This window comes from Molothrus aeneus, chromosome 7 (genome assembly GCF_037042795.1).
Source record: "Molothrus aeneus isolate 106 chromosome 7, BPBGC_Maene_1.0, whole genome shotgun sequence".
NCBI lineage: Eukaryota > Metazoa > Chordata > Aves > Passeriformes > Icteridae > Molothrus > Molothrus aeneus.
The window spans coordinates 919,547-933,540 of NC_089652.1; the positions used below are offsets into that span (position 1 = coordinate 919,547).

Below are 13,994 nucleotides of genomic sequence, written 5' to 3' on the forward strand. Positions count from 1 at the left end.
ACTTTGGGAGGGGTTAAAGGGTTAAAAAGGGTGAAACTTTCATTGTGAGGGAGCTGAGCACATGGCGGGGAAGGGGAAAATCCTTTGCTCCCAGCGCCGTAATCTTTTTTCTTTATTCAGTCTTCTGTTATATTTTTGATAAGGTTTAACAAGCCTTCCTGAACTATGAGAAGTGAGCAGCTATTTCTCACATTTGGGAAGTCCCCCCTGCTGCCAGTGGGCATCAGGCAGGGAGCTCCTCTCTCCTTCTCCTCCTTCCTCTGGCAGCTCGGGGCTGTGGCAGATCCCAGCCTTTCCTTCCTTATATCCACATTCCCGGCCTTGGATTCCCACTCATCCTCCCAAACCATGCCAGTCGTTTGCTCTGCACCAAATCAGCAATAAATGAGCATTTTTTACTGTAAAAGGTGATCAGGAGATTTTCCTCAGCTGAGCAAGGAGCCCTGAGTGGCAGCAGCATCAATTCCTGACAGGCTGGAGCCAACCCTGGGAGTTTTGTGCATTCCCTGGAAGCACCAAATTGACAATAAATGACCATTTTTTTTACTGCAGGAGGTGATTAGGGGGGTCTTCAGCTGAACAAGGAGCCCTTGGTGGCAGCAGCACCAATTCCTGACAGGCTGGAGCAAACTCCAGGGATTTTTGTGCATTCCCTGGAAGCCCAAGGTTGATCCCTGAGCAGTGGCAAAGCTCCATGGAATGGCAGTGTGAAAAATGTGTATTTTGTGACTGGCTTTTGGCAAACATTAAAATGAATATTATTTGTGTTGTGTTACAAAGTGATGCTGTGTTAATTTTCTTAAGTAGTGTGTTAAGTAGAGTCTTAGGTTATAACATAATGTTAAAATAGAAACTATGCTATGTAAGATATTTTTTTAAAGAAAGGGCTTGCACTGAGATAGCAGCCACAGGACACCTGGATCTTTCAGAGAAAGAGAATTTATTGCTCCATTATCAGAAGAAATGAACTTCTTCCCACCTTGCTTAGCCCTGAAGGTGCTGTCAGGATTCAGAGGAAGAAGCTGACACTGCCCAGACAGAATCCTGTGTTTGAATGGCATTTATGCACCATGGATGAGGTGTATGAATATGCAACAGGCTGTTGCTTTTAAGGGTTAATCCTCTGTTAATGTGGGTCCTTTTTCGGGCTTATTTTGCCCAGAAAATGTACCCAGACTGTCCATAACTCTTTGTTCTTATTGTCTCGTATTGTCCTAATCCAAATTGTCCAAATTATTATTACTCTAATGATATTCTTATTTTTATAACCATTTTATTACCATTAAACCTTTAAAATTTTAAAAATGAGTGATTGGCATTTTTCACAGCATCACCTCTCCTCTCCCACCACTCCAGAGCTCCTCATCCTCCCCCTGAACCCAGGGAATCTCCAAACAAACCCATCTGGTGCCGGGCGATCACAAATAAATAAGTGCAATAATAAATAAGTGCTAATTGCTGGTGCTGGGCGTCAAATGGTTACTGCCAGAGCATTTATTGGGCAATTAAAGGCTTTACTGGGCATTAGGAGAGATCAGTGACTGCCTGGTGGGATCCCCAGCCTGGCTTTCCCTCTGCACTTGGAGTGGTTCCACCAGGAACGGCCACGTTTCCCTCCTGGTCACCCCCACAGGTTGTGCTCTGCCTTTAGGGTTGGATTTGGGCACCTGAAAGGTTTTTCCCAGCCTAAATGGTTCTCCAAAGTCACCTTCTGGGCATTGCCCAGGCGGGGATTGCGAGGTTTCATTGTGGAAAAAGCTCAATTCCTGCCTGAGATCCACCCCAGAAACAGAGGGAAAAGGGATGAGCTCAAACCCCAGGCTCAGAAGAGCTCAAATTTTGGCTGGGCTTCTCCCAAATTCCAGTGGGAGGTGGGAACCAGAGGAGCTTCCAGGTCCCTTCCAAGCCAACCCATCCCGTGGCCTGGATGTGGGATGCTGCAGGTGCTCAGAGCTTTCCAGGGGTTCTGGCATCAGGCAAACTGATGGAAGAGATGGAATCCACTGAGGATTGAGAAACTGATGGAAGAGATGGAATCCACTGAGGATTGAGAAACTGATGGAAGAAAAATCCACTGAGGGTTACTAAACTCACTGGAAACAGGTGACTTGGAAGTCCCTGAATTTTCAAGTTCCAGGCTGGGGAAACTCAAGGCAAAACCCCCACAAAATCAGATTTCAGACACCTCCAGCTGTGGTTTTTGGCCACTGGTGGAGAAATAAAGACCTGGCTTTTTAAGGTCACTCTTACCTGACCTCCACAGAGCACAAAATGTTTTTGTTTAAACACCAGATGGATCTGGGTCTCTTCTGGAAAACAAAGCTGTTATCAGGGAGAGTCAGCCCCATCCCACCACCTCTGAGGTTCCTGTGCTCATCCCATCGCTCCCCTCACCAGAAACCAGGAATCTGAGCAGGCTCAAGCAGGAGGTAATGGAGAGGGAAGCAGGTGATGGGTTTCCACCAGGCCAGACTGGGAAAGGAAGGGTCCCTGCAGGAAAAAATGTGCCCATCCCATTGCTCCCCTCACCAGAAATCAGGAACCCAAATCCAGTTTGGATTTGTATTTAAAAAAACCCCAAATAAAAGCCAGCAGAAGTGCCCAGGGAATGTCCTGGATGAGGGCTAAAAGCAGGTGGTGCCTACAGAGTGAGAATCTTCTGGGCTCTGGAGGAGCTTCCCTGAGCTGGTGCTCCCAGCATCCACCAGAGTGAATCCTTTGGAGGCAAGGGTGGAAATGCACAGCAAGGCCCTGATAGCAGAGCATCAGTTTGGGCTCTTTAGGAATTATTATTTTTCTATTAAAAAAAAAAAAAAAAAAAAAAAAGGGGATGTTTCCCCCACTCCCATTATGGGAATCACGAGTTTTCCTTCCCAACCTCCTCCTGCCCCCTGTTGCTTTGCTGTAGGATATTTTCTTTTTTCCCCAGGCATCAGTGAATGCCACCAGCTGGGAGCGTTCCAGGGGTACACAGGGGTGGGCTGGGGATAAGGTGAGGAAGGTGGGCATGAAAGGCATCCTTGAATCTGCTCCACCATCCCTGAGCACCTGGATCTTCCAGGAGAAGCCAGATCTTAGGAGGCTTGTGAGGGAGTGAGAGCAGCCAGCCGTGCCCATCACGAAATCAAAACCCACATCCCTTCAGGAGAGCAAAGGAGGGGAGGGACGGATGGCTCCTAAAAAAAGGAGCACTACTACAGCTTTACACCCAGGGGGAAGCCAAACAGTTCTGCCAGGCTGGAAGTTCACATTTCAAATCCAGGAGGGGAGAGCACAAAGCAGCACCTCCTGCCTGGGTGCTGGGGGGTTCAGCAGGGTGGGGAAACCTTGCAGGAACAAAGGGGAGCAGCTGCTGCCTGACAAACCACCATGTGAGCCCAAAAAAGGAGGGAAAAAGAACATCCACGAGCAGTCCTGCAGCTTTTCATCCCTCACAGTGCTGCTGGAGCCTCCCTGGAGCACTTGGGAAGGAAGAGCAGGGAAGGAAACAGAAAGTTCCCCCAAATGCCAGTGGGACAGGAGAGGTGGGAGGCTGGATGGGCAATGACAGATTTCGGTCAGGGCACAGCAGGCTGAGAGGATAAACCCCAAACCCTCAAATCCCAGGCTGTGGCAGCCCCACTCAGAGTATGAGGATACAATTTCACCTCTCCAGCCCTGGCCAGGTTTTCTCTGGAGCAGGATCTGCACTGGTGGCCTCTGGGGCACCTTGTCCCTCCTGGGTGGCTTTGAGGTCAGCAGGACTGCAAGGTCAGGAAAAGAGCCAACCCCAATCTGCTGCTTCTTCCTCTTTTCAAGGGAAATCCCCCACTTTTCCCACCTTCCCTCATCTCTGAGCACCCCTGATTTCTCTGTGAGACAAGCAGAGACTGGGCAAACCACAGCACTGGTTCTCTCTCTGTGGTGCCCTTGTAGATCCTAAATGTCCCATTTCATTCTTCACTCCAGGGTGGTTTAAATCATCTTGAAATCATCATTTCCCCCCATTTCCATGTACTTTTATGGAATCTTTCCTGCTGCTCTCCAAGGACCACACAGCTCTCCCAACTTTATGTAATTTTTTCCTGCAGGGACCCTTCCAGTGGGTTCCCAGTCTGGCCTGGTGGAAACCCATCACCTCCTGCTTCCCTCTCCATCACCTCCTGCTTGGCTTCTCCTTGAGCCTGCTCAGATTCCTGAGTTCTCCTGGGGCTGTACTCAGGACAAGACCTCTAAAACTGTAAATAAATGTCAATTTACTGCCCATTGCTCAGAGATTTGAGCTGGTTCAGAGAAGCCTCGTGGAGAGGCACCATTTCCCTCCAAAGAAGGGATTAGGCCATGCCACATCCTGACCTTAGAGATGTTTCATTATTCTTACTTTAAATGATCATTTGGAGCAATTTAGCAGATACAGATGTAACCATTCCCAGCCTAATTCCTTGGATCCCCTCCAGAGAGTCTTAAAGCCAAGGTGCAACACTCACAGCTCCCTTCCTGGGGGAGAAGCACTGTTTTTAATGGAAGATCACATATTTTTGGTTGGCAGATCTGTCACTCACACTCCACGTGCACTCCCAGAACTCTTAGATATACACCCATTATGGCCTGGCTGACTTATTGCTTTTTAATTTATCAATTTGCACCATTACTGGCAATTCTGCCATCCCAGCTCCTGGACAATCCCTCATCTTTATGGCTGGCAAAGAGTGACAGGAGCTGAGCAGGAAAAGGAGGCAGGTGGGACCATGAAGACTCAGGCAAAGAACAAGCTGCAACCAACAAGTTTTCTTGTCTTTATTAGAAAGAGACCTATACAATATAGCAGCCTCTCTCTGCAGTACTTTACAGCTTTTTTGTTCCTTTTTTTTTTTTAATTTTTACTTTTATTTTTAATTATTCAGAATACTGTACAGCTGACACAAAAAATCTCGACGTGTAGAGAGAGAGGAAGGGGGAACATAATACAAACTGGCATACTTAATCAAACCCAAATAATAGGAAACAACAAGCAAAGTGAAATGTTTGTCAATTGGTTTAATTACAGTACAAACAATATAAATAAAGCATCATCGAGTCATTGTAAAACAAACTTGCTGGATGAGGTAATATAAAAACAACAACAAAAGACCTTTTTTTCTGCCTTTTTTTTTTTTTTAGAATTTCCACACTGTCTCATCATCATTTATACATTATTATTTACAGAAACAGAAAACAAACAAAAATAATAAACCCAAACCCCAACAACCCAAACCTTGCTATGAAGCCTGCCATGTGCCAGGTATCTCCTGCCTCTACCCCAGGCAGGTGTACCCTGCTCACCTGGGCTCCCTCCCTACTCAGCTGGACAGACAAACACCACAAAGCAGAAAGACCTGGAAGATTTGGGGGCTGAACACAACATCCAGCCCCTGCAGGCTGGGCCAAGCTTTTGGGAGATGCTCAAATCCTGCTGAAGCCCAGGGGTTTTAAGGCAGCAGGAGCTGCAGGTCCGAGCTCTTGGCCGTTCCAAGAGTCAGGAGCATCACAAAAGGAGTCCCTGGTGTTTTAGGGGACACTCCTGCCCCAAATCCCCCTCAGCCTGTGCACCCACATGCAGCTACCAGTGAAAGGTGCTCCTGACAGTGACACAGCAAGAGGGACACCTGGGGCTAGCAGAGGATGGGCACATCCTCTTCTCCTCAGCAGATTCCATGGAGAATCCAGCTGAGTCCCTGCTTACCTCAGGAAAAAACACTGGGGGGGGGTTTCAACAGCACTTCCAAGGAATTGAGGGAGTGGGAAAGGCAAGATCCTCCCATTGTTTCCAAGGTCCTCCCATTTGCCTTCCTCACAGCTCCTTCCTGCCCTCTCCCTGTGGATTTCCCCTGGGAGGACAAGAAAGCAAAGCCAGGGTAGAGATGGTGGCAGCAAGGCTGGCTCAGCTCTTCCCAGCCTGCAGCACCCCAGGTTTGTGGCACCCTCACTGCAAGATTTTGGAGCCAGCTGTGGCCAAGGACACCTGGAGGGAGGGATGAGGAGCTGCCCTTGGGGAAGAACCCAGCTCTTAGAACATCTCCCTTGCAAACATCTCCTCAAAAGACCCAAAAGGCAGCAGGACCCCAAGGGCCACTGAATCCCTGACAGCTCACTGGTCCCACACCCAGGTTCAGCCAGAAGGATGAGTCTCAAGAAAATTGGTATTAAAAAGAGCCTCTGAAATGCAAGACTCTGTCTTTTCTACCTTCAGAATCTCCTTCCCTGGAGCTTCCCACCCCCAGGGCTGGCCAGAGGGGTCTCCCCTCTCCAGCAAGGGAGGGATGTCTCCCCTCCAGCCCTGCAGGCCAAGCTCAAGGTTTTCTCAAGCTGAGTGCTGCTGCCTGAAGGAGATGGATTTTTGGAAAACCTCTGAGGCTGCAGCAAGCCTGGAGCTCATCTCCCTGCACCTCTCCATCCCTCCAGTCAGTGTCCCCCACCCTGGAAGCAGCTGGTCTGAGTCCAGCTGGGATAAACACCCATCCAGAGGCTGGCTCCAGCCCCTGATGGTGATTGGAGCATTCCCACAGTCCCTGCCAGCAGTGTGGCACCAGCACACACACACACACAGCAAGTGCAAAGTGACCTCCAGGTGACACCTGAGGGCTCAGGACACTCTGGCTGCACTTCACCCACCAGTTCAACTCAGCTCAACCCCACATTTGGGATGCAGATGCCAAAAATCCCCACATTCAGCACCAAAACCCTTCTTGGACCCTGCAGGAGGAGTCTGGGGTGTGGGGCACAGAGGAGATGGGGAGGAGCTCTCTCTGTGAGGGGTTTTCCTCCTCGTACCCTGCAATTCCTGAACACCAGGGAAGTGTTTTCAGCTGCTTCAGGAAGTACAAAAACCCCAATGGATCAGTTCTGGAAAGAGGGGAAGAGCAGGGAGCGTTCAGTGCCAGCAAGCAAGGTGCCACTGTCCCCAAGGCATGCCATGAGACCTCTGAGGTGTCCCCCACCCACCCCCCTCACATTCTGTACACAACACACAGATGGAAAATGAGTAGCTCTGAAGCACTGCCAAACAGCCAGGCCTTAGCACTGGAAGCTAAAATAAACCACATCCAGAAAATCCATGGCTGAGGGGAAGCTGAGGCTCTGCCTGCCAACAGAACCCAATGTGCCACGGGGGTTTGGGATGCAGGCAGGCACGGGGAGATGAAGAGGTTAAAACTGCTGAAATGCACAAAGACATCTTTATTTTATCCACCCACAAGCAAAATTCTCCCCCCTGAACATGGTAGGAAACGATGGGAGTTCATTCACCCACATCTTGCTGTCACCCTGAAATGAAACATGGGGCCAGAAACATGCTTGGCAATTTGAGGCTGAAGATGGCCCTAAAAAAACCCCAAACTGACCTTTTACTTTTCAGAAATCATGCAATTCCCCTCTCTAAACGTGAACTATTCACAGTTCCTGACAATCCTGGCCAAAAGCCCTCAAACCTCCCTTTAAAGTGTGGGCCAGACTCAGTCAAGGTAAACTGTCCCAATATTTACTGTAAAAACTGGCCCATGCTAAACAACAAAGCAAAACCTACAAATATCCTAAACCAACAAATCCACCCATCTACAGCTCTGGATGTTTTGCTCTACAACCTCTATTATTATTTTCCAATAAAACTATTCAAGCCAACCTTCCTTTTTTTTTGGTAGCTTAGAACTCAAAACTCACTGCAGAACCTCTTAACTTGGGGTAGTTCAGTGTTTCTTTTTTCCCTTGAAAAGAACTTTACTCTGGAGCAGTTTTGGGCTTTTTCCCCTCTTGTGCAGCAAACACAAGAACATCCAAACCTGGCTTTTCTGCGCAGTCAATTTTACCCACAAACCATCCAGGATGGAAGGTGTGGAACTGAGGGTCCAGGCCCACAGGCAGAGATCCCACCTAAGGATAGGATTGCTGCAGCAGCCCCTGGAAGGGGAAGGAAAATGCCTGGTGTTGAGATGAGGATGGGGAAGTTGTCTCCTCTCCAGCCAAGCTGCCCCAAAGTTTGGTCCCAACGCTCCCCTCGAGCCCCCCCTCTGACAATAACCACGTAACCAAACATGAAATGACCATTTCACCAACAACAAACCCCAAAAACCATCCCTGTTAAGGTGCAAAGGCGGCTCCCCGAGACGTTTGGGAAGGGCCCCTTGGGGACCCCCTTGTGAAATCTGTGCTTGTCTCCACTACCACTACTCTGTACTAGAAACTACAAATTACTTCATTTCTCCCCATCTCCATACAAATATAAAAGCTGAAGCTATTCCAACCCCATAGAATCTAATTTTTCTACATTACAGTGCCGGAGATCACTTCCAGACCCGGACCTGCGCTCCCACCTCGACTCCTCTCCCCACGTGACTCGGCCTTCTCTGGCCCAGGGAAATCTCCAAGTGCAGCTAAAGCTTTTTCTTTTTCTTGCACTAACACACATTAATTTAAGGGAAGGGGGACAAGACAGTGAATGAAACAATGTTTACACATTTATTTTACACTGCACCCAAATGCTTCAAAATCCTCTCCACCTTCCAGGAGCTCACCCGGCTTTCCCAACAGCACCAAGGTTCTCCAAGCCTTCTTTCTTTTCCCTGCTCCTTTTTTAACCAACCAAAACTGGAAATCTGGTAATGGGAGCCCTTGGCCAAATCTCTGCATTCAGGGCAGGACCCTGAATTTTCCCAAGGTTGGGTCTTTTTCCTTTATGAAGAGCAGGGAGAAGAGAACTGTCCTGGCAATTTCCAGGTTCAGCTGTGACACACCCGACTGAATTCCACAGCAATTAGCCAAAGGGAGGAGGAAATATGGAAATGCCAGTGGCTGACCTGCTCCTAGTGTTTTAGTCATGGATAAAGTGCAGAGGAAGGGGGATTTCAAGGTATCTGGGATGAAGGGGAAGGGTTTGGTGCAATGCCAACCACTGCCACAGCCTCCAGAGAAAACAGCTCTGGCTGCTGGGTTTCTGCTGGAATTTCTTATGGACTGGGTCACAGCTAGGGCTTGTTTTGTTCCCAACATGCTCCAAGGGTGTGAGGATTCCAAAAAAGCAACAAGAGTGGCTAAACACGAGCCAAGGAGCAGGAAAGGGGTGGGAGAATGGAGTGAAAGCATCAGGAACCATGATTCCTGTGGGATCTCCAAGTGCCAGGAGATCTTGCCTGGTTCTGCACCTGGATGGCTCCAGGGGCAGCCTCTGCAAAGTGCAAACACATCCCCTGACAGCCCTGTGGAGCTCTCCAAGCCAAGCCCCACCAGGACCCAGCCAAGGAGAGCCTCCTGCATCCTCTGCCTTTCCCCCCTGTCCTCCACCCTGCAAGGAGTGACTTGCTCACAAGGGCCCTGGGTGACCTCACCCAGCAGGTCCCTTCCAGCTCAGGATATTCTGGGATCTCCTGACCTTCTAAGGGAGCTCTGCCACCTGCAGGGCTGGGAATCCTCCCCACAGACCCCCAGTCCACGCTGCTTCAACACAGTTATGCCAACACTTAGGGGAAAATCACATTTAGGTTAAAAGCAACCATGCTACCACTTAATTACAGCAGCACTTGGCTTGCCTGGATGCATAATTTTTCCTGTAACAGACTGGAATTTCCTCTCCTAAAAATATTCTGTGCTTTTTCAAGGGTTGGCCTCAGAAGGTTTTTAGGAAAGGATCATGAAATTTGTCCACCTGCAATCTGCCTGGTTGCCCTTGTTTCTCAAACATCACCTTCAGCCTTGTCAGAGGGAGGTGGCCCAAAGAGAGCATTAAACAATGTACAGAAAATAACCTCAATTAAGGAAAAAAGAAAACCCCAGCTCTGAAAAGGAATGTGCACTTTGAACCCTGGGTTTGAAACACTGGACTTGGTTTTTGGGATACAAATGCCCTGGATGCTCCTGGGGGGAGCTCTAGCACCTCTGGGATTGCCATTCCTGAATCCCTGCTGTGGCAAAGCTCCTGAGCACCAGCACACAGAGGGGGTTTCACAGCATCCCCTTCAGCTGCACATCAGCTGGGCTGTCCCCTCCCTGAGGGACCACCTCTAAGTACCAAATGTCAGGAATGGTGGAGAAATGGCAGTTCAGACAGACACCTTTTCTGAATAAAAAAAAAAAAAAATTCAAATATTTAGAAGTATCCCAGTGGGAAGGGAATCAGCTGTGTCTGGTGCAGTCAGCCTAGGCTGGCTGGAGAAAGATTCCCTCCCTCAGATACTCAAAGGTCTAGAAAACAACAAAGTACAGAAGGAGAACACCACCAAAGAGGAGAAGCCGGTCAATATCCCTGTGCTTCTACCTCAAGGCTCATTTTTCAGCCACAATTTTGCCTCAAATCCATAATTTTTCATTTTTTTTTTTTGGTTTTCTTTAAGATAGCCACATGGCATTTCTTCCTTTGCATTTTGTCCACATTCAGTTTATTTAGCAACTGCTCCTCCCATTTGTGTGCTGAGTGAAACCCAGAGCCCTGAGGAAGAGCATCACTGAAGGCCTGGGAAATACACAGGAGCAGGTAGATCTGCAAATTACTCTGCTGTGTGCACCTCCCTGCCTTCACATAATTGCTCCTCTGCCATCCAATTCACTTAAATTTTCAGCTTTCTCCACAATAAACCATGCCCCCATCTCCACATTGCCATAAGCCACTTCTAAAGAAAAAAGAAAAACAACAACAAAAAAGTATCACTTTTCTGCCTGCCAAAACCTCTGCTTCCCCACGCCAGAATCCTGCTAGTGAGAAGCAGGAGAAGCTGGGATGCAAGACCAAAATGACCCAATCAGGTATTCAAACTTGGAATTGAAAGCAACTGTCCAGGGCACTTGCACAAGCCATTTTTCTCATCGAAAGCAGCCGGGCTGGGAGGGAGCCCTGCCCGCCGTGCTGAAGGCTATCAATTCTGAACTTAATCAAATCTGATCTTCCCCCAGCCAGAATGGGCCTTTTTGTCTTGGCTTGTGAAAGCTTCCTGACTTCTGGAGTAAAATATATTTACAGCATTGAGGAACAGCCTCTTTTCTCCTTCCTAAAAGGTTTCACATGATTTTTTTTTTCCCTTCCCTGATCTCCTTTTGATATGTTGTTCCTCACAGGCTTTGGACAGAAGAGTTCACTGCTGGGAATATTATCAATGTACAATAATGATCTGTAACCCACAGATCCTAACTAGTTGCACATTATTTAGTTCACATCCATTACAGTTTATAAATTAACAGAGATGTCATTTTCTGTACAAAAAAAAAAAAAAATCAATGTATATTTACGGTCCTTTTTTTTTATTCAAATAGATTTTAAATACATAGAATCTAGAGACACAATACAAAAATCTGTATAAGTTAGGCAATGCATCACAGGAGTGACCAAAAAACTCAACACGATTTACCTTGGCAAAATGACAGAACCTATTTCTGCTGGCTGAAAATATAACCAAAAAAAAAAAAAATTAGCCTTTAATGCATTTATTAATTTCACCAAAGGTACTTGAAATGTTGTTTTCCACAGCGGTATTCATTATTCCTTTTTGTGTTTCAGGCTTACTCTTATTTATTTTTTCCATTTTGTTTTTACACCAAGGAGACTGCAGTCAAATAACACTCAGCAACTCATTTCCTCTCTTTGGACTGAAAAATTAAACAGATACTAAATTATGACAGTGAATTTAGAAAGGAGGGCTCCAAGGGCTCGAAAGAACATGTCTGAGATAATATGATGCTTCTAAGAATATTGCAATCACATCCAAGCAATCACCGAAGCGTGCCATGTAACTACCTCCTCAGCTAATATGCTTTTTTCTCCGTGATGACTAATCATGTTCTATTAAACAGCAGTAATGCTGGAAGAACTCAACTATACAAGTGTAATGAAGCCAGTATTCTCCCCGGACAGATTAGCTACAACTGATTTGACACATACCATCATAGGAGCTTCAAACCTGACAAACTCTGTGCTTGCTTCTGATTTATGCCGTCAAGCTCTTCGGGAGAAGAGAATGGAAATCCAGGCGCCGCAGAGGTGAAATGTTCTGATGTGCTTCACTGTCACTTAGGGAAAGTCACCGTCTCTCCTTCCTTCTTTCCTTCTTTCTTTCCTTCCTTCCTTCTGCTCCGGCTCGCCTCTGCCCCGCGGTGCCGGTGCCACGCGCGGCCCGCCCGGCATGGCCCCCAAACCAAGGGCCCGCCCGCAGCCCCCGCGCTCCTCCCGGGCCCCCCGCGCTCCGCTGGCACTCGGGATGGACCGCAGGGAAAAGGGAGGAGGAGGAGGAGAGGCAGCGGACTCACAGAGCGGAGCTGCGATGGCGATGGAGGAATGTGAGGCTGCGGCTGCCGCCGGGCTCAGCCAAGGTGCTCCCCTCAGATGATGGTGGGCATCCTCCCGCCACTGTTGTTGCGGTTGTTGTTCTTCCTGGACAGGTTTGGGGTGGCCATGAGGGCGAAGCGCTCGTCGGGGCAGCCGTACTGCAGCAGCACGTCGATGCACTCCTGGCTGGAGGCCTGCCGGGCGTAGGCCAGCGCCGTGTTCCCGTGGGCGTCGCGCACCATCACGTCCACGCCGTACTGCGGGGCGACAAGAGGGGGGAATCACAAACCACAAACCTCACCTGAGCTGTTGGGAGCTGTGCTGTGACAATTTCCAGAGGGGGTTTGGGATTGGAGGTAAGGGAGGGCGAGGGAGCAGCCCGGCAACACGAGAATGGCGGCGCTGAGCCACGTACGGAAAAAATGTTTCTGAGGGAGGGACAAAATCGTGTGGGACAAAATCTGCCCTAGCAGACTCCAAGCTAAGGGAATCTCTCCTTCCTCATTTCCCATGCTTTCCCTTCCTTTCCAACAAGCAGCAGAGAGGCAGAAACATGCTTTCCCACCACCCTCTGAATGTGTGCAGTGAGGAACAGCCATCCCAAGGCCATGGTGCCCTGAAGCCTCCAGGAACAGCTCTGGCCCATCCTGCTGAGGGAGGGCAGCGAGTCCTTGCCCATGTGAAAAATGCATGAATTTTATGATTGGGTTTGGCAAATATTAAAATGAATATTATACGTGTTGTGTTAGAAAGCAATGCTGTATTAATTCTCTTAAGTAGTGTGTTAAATCTAGTTTTAGGTTATAAAAAATGTCAAAATAGAAACTATGCTATGTAGGATACTTTTTTTAAAGAAAGGACTTGCACTGAGATAGCAGCCACAGGACACCTAAATCTTTCAGAGAAAAAGAATTTATTGCCCTCTTATCGTAAGAAACAAACTTCTTCCCGCCTTGAAGGCGCTGTTCAGATTCAGAGGAAGAAGTTGAGATGACCAGACAGAATCCTGTATTTGAATAGAATTTATGCATCATCTATGAAGCGTATGAATATGCAACAGGCTATTGTTTTCAAGGGTTAATCCTTTGTTAACGGGGGTCCTTTTTCAAGCTCGTGCTGCCCAGAAAAAGGCACCTGGACATCTGTAACTCTTTGGTTCTATTGTCTCATATTGTCCTAATTCAAATTGTCCAAATTATTATTACTCTAATTGTATGACTATTTGTATAACCATTTTATTACTATTAAACTTTTAAAATTAAAAAAAACCCCAAGTGATTGGCGTTTTTCACACTCACTTGAGGACCTGCAGCAGCACCACCCTGAGGCCATGGTGCCATGAACCCCTCCAGGAGCAGATCTGGCCCACCCTCCCAAGGGAGGGCAGTGAGTCCTTGCCCAGATGAGGAGGCTGTGAAGCTCTCCAGGAGCAGCTCTGGCCCATCCTGCTGAGGGAGGGCAGTGAGTCCTTGCCCAGATGAAGAGCTCCAGCAGCACCACCCTTAGGCCATGGTGCCCTGAAGCCCTCCAGGAGCAGCTCTGGCCCACCCTCCTGAAGGACCCAGCCCTGGCAGGAGCCCTTACCCAGATGAGGAGGCCATGAAGCTCTCCAGGAGCAGCTCTGGTCCATCCTGTTGAGGGACACAGCCCCTGGCAGGAGTCCTTACCCACATGAGGAGGCCATGAAGCCCCCCAGGAGCAGCTCTGGTCCATCCTGTTGAGGGACACAGCCCCT

The 13,994-nt window shown here is 48.4% G+C and overlaps 1 protein-coding gene across 8 annotated transcripts in view; it reads right to left on the reverse strand.

Moving 5' to 3' along the window:
• Window positions 1–4,752: 4,752 nt before the first annotated feature.
• AGAP1 (ArfGAP with GTPase domain, ankyrin repeat and PH domain 1) overlaps window positions 4,753–13,994 on the reverse strand; it is a 327,174-nt gene continuing 317,932 nt past the window's right edge. For all 8 annotated transcript variants that reach the window (XM_066553390.1, XM_066553387.1, XM_066553384.1 and 5 more), the window contains one exon: window positions 4,753–12,516. In XM_066553390.1, coding sequence (XP_066409487.1) covers window positions 12,313–12,516 — 204 coding nt within the window. In that variant the 3' untranslated portion in view covers window positions 4,753–12,312. The remainder of the gene's footprint in view (window positions 12,517–13,994) is intronic.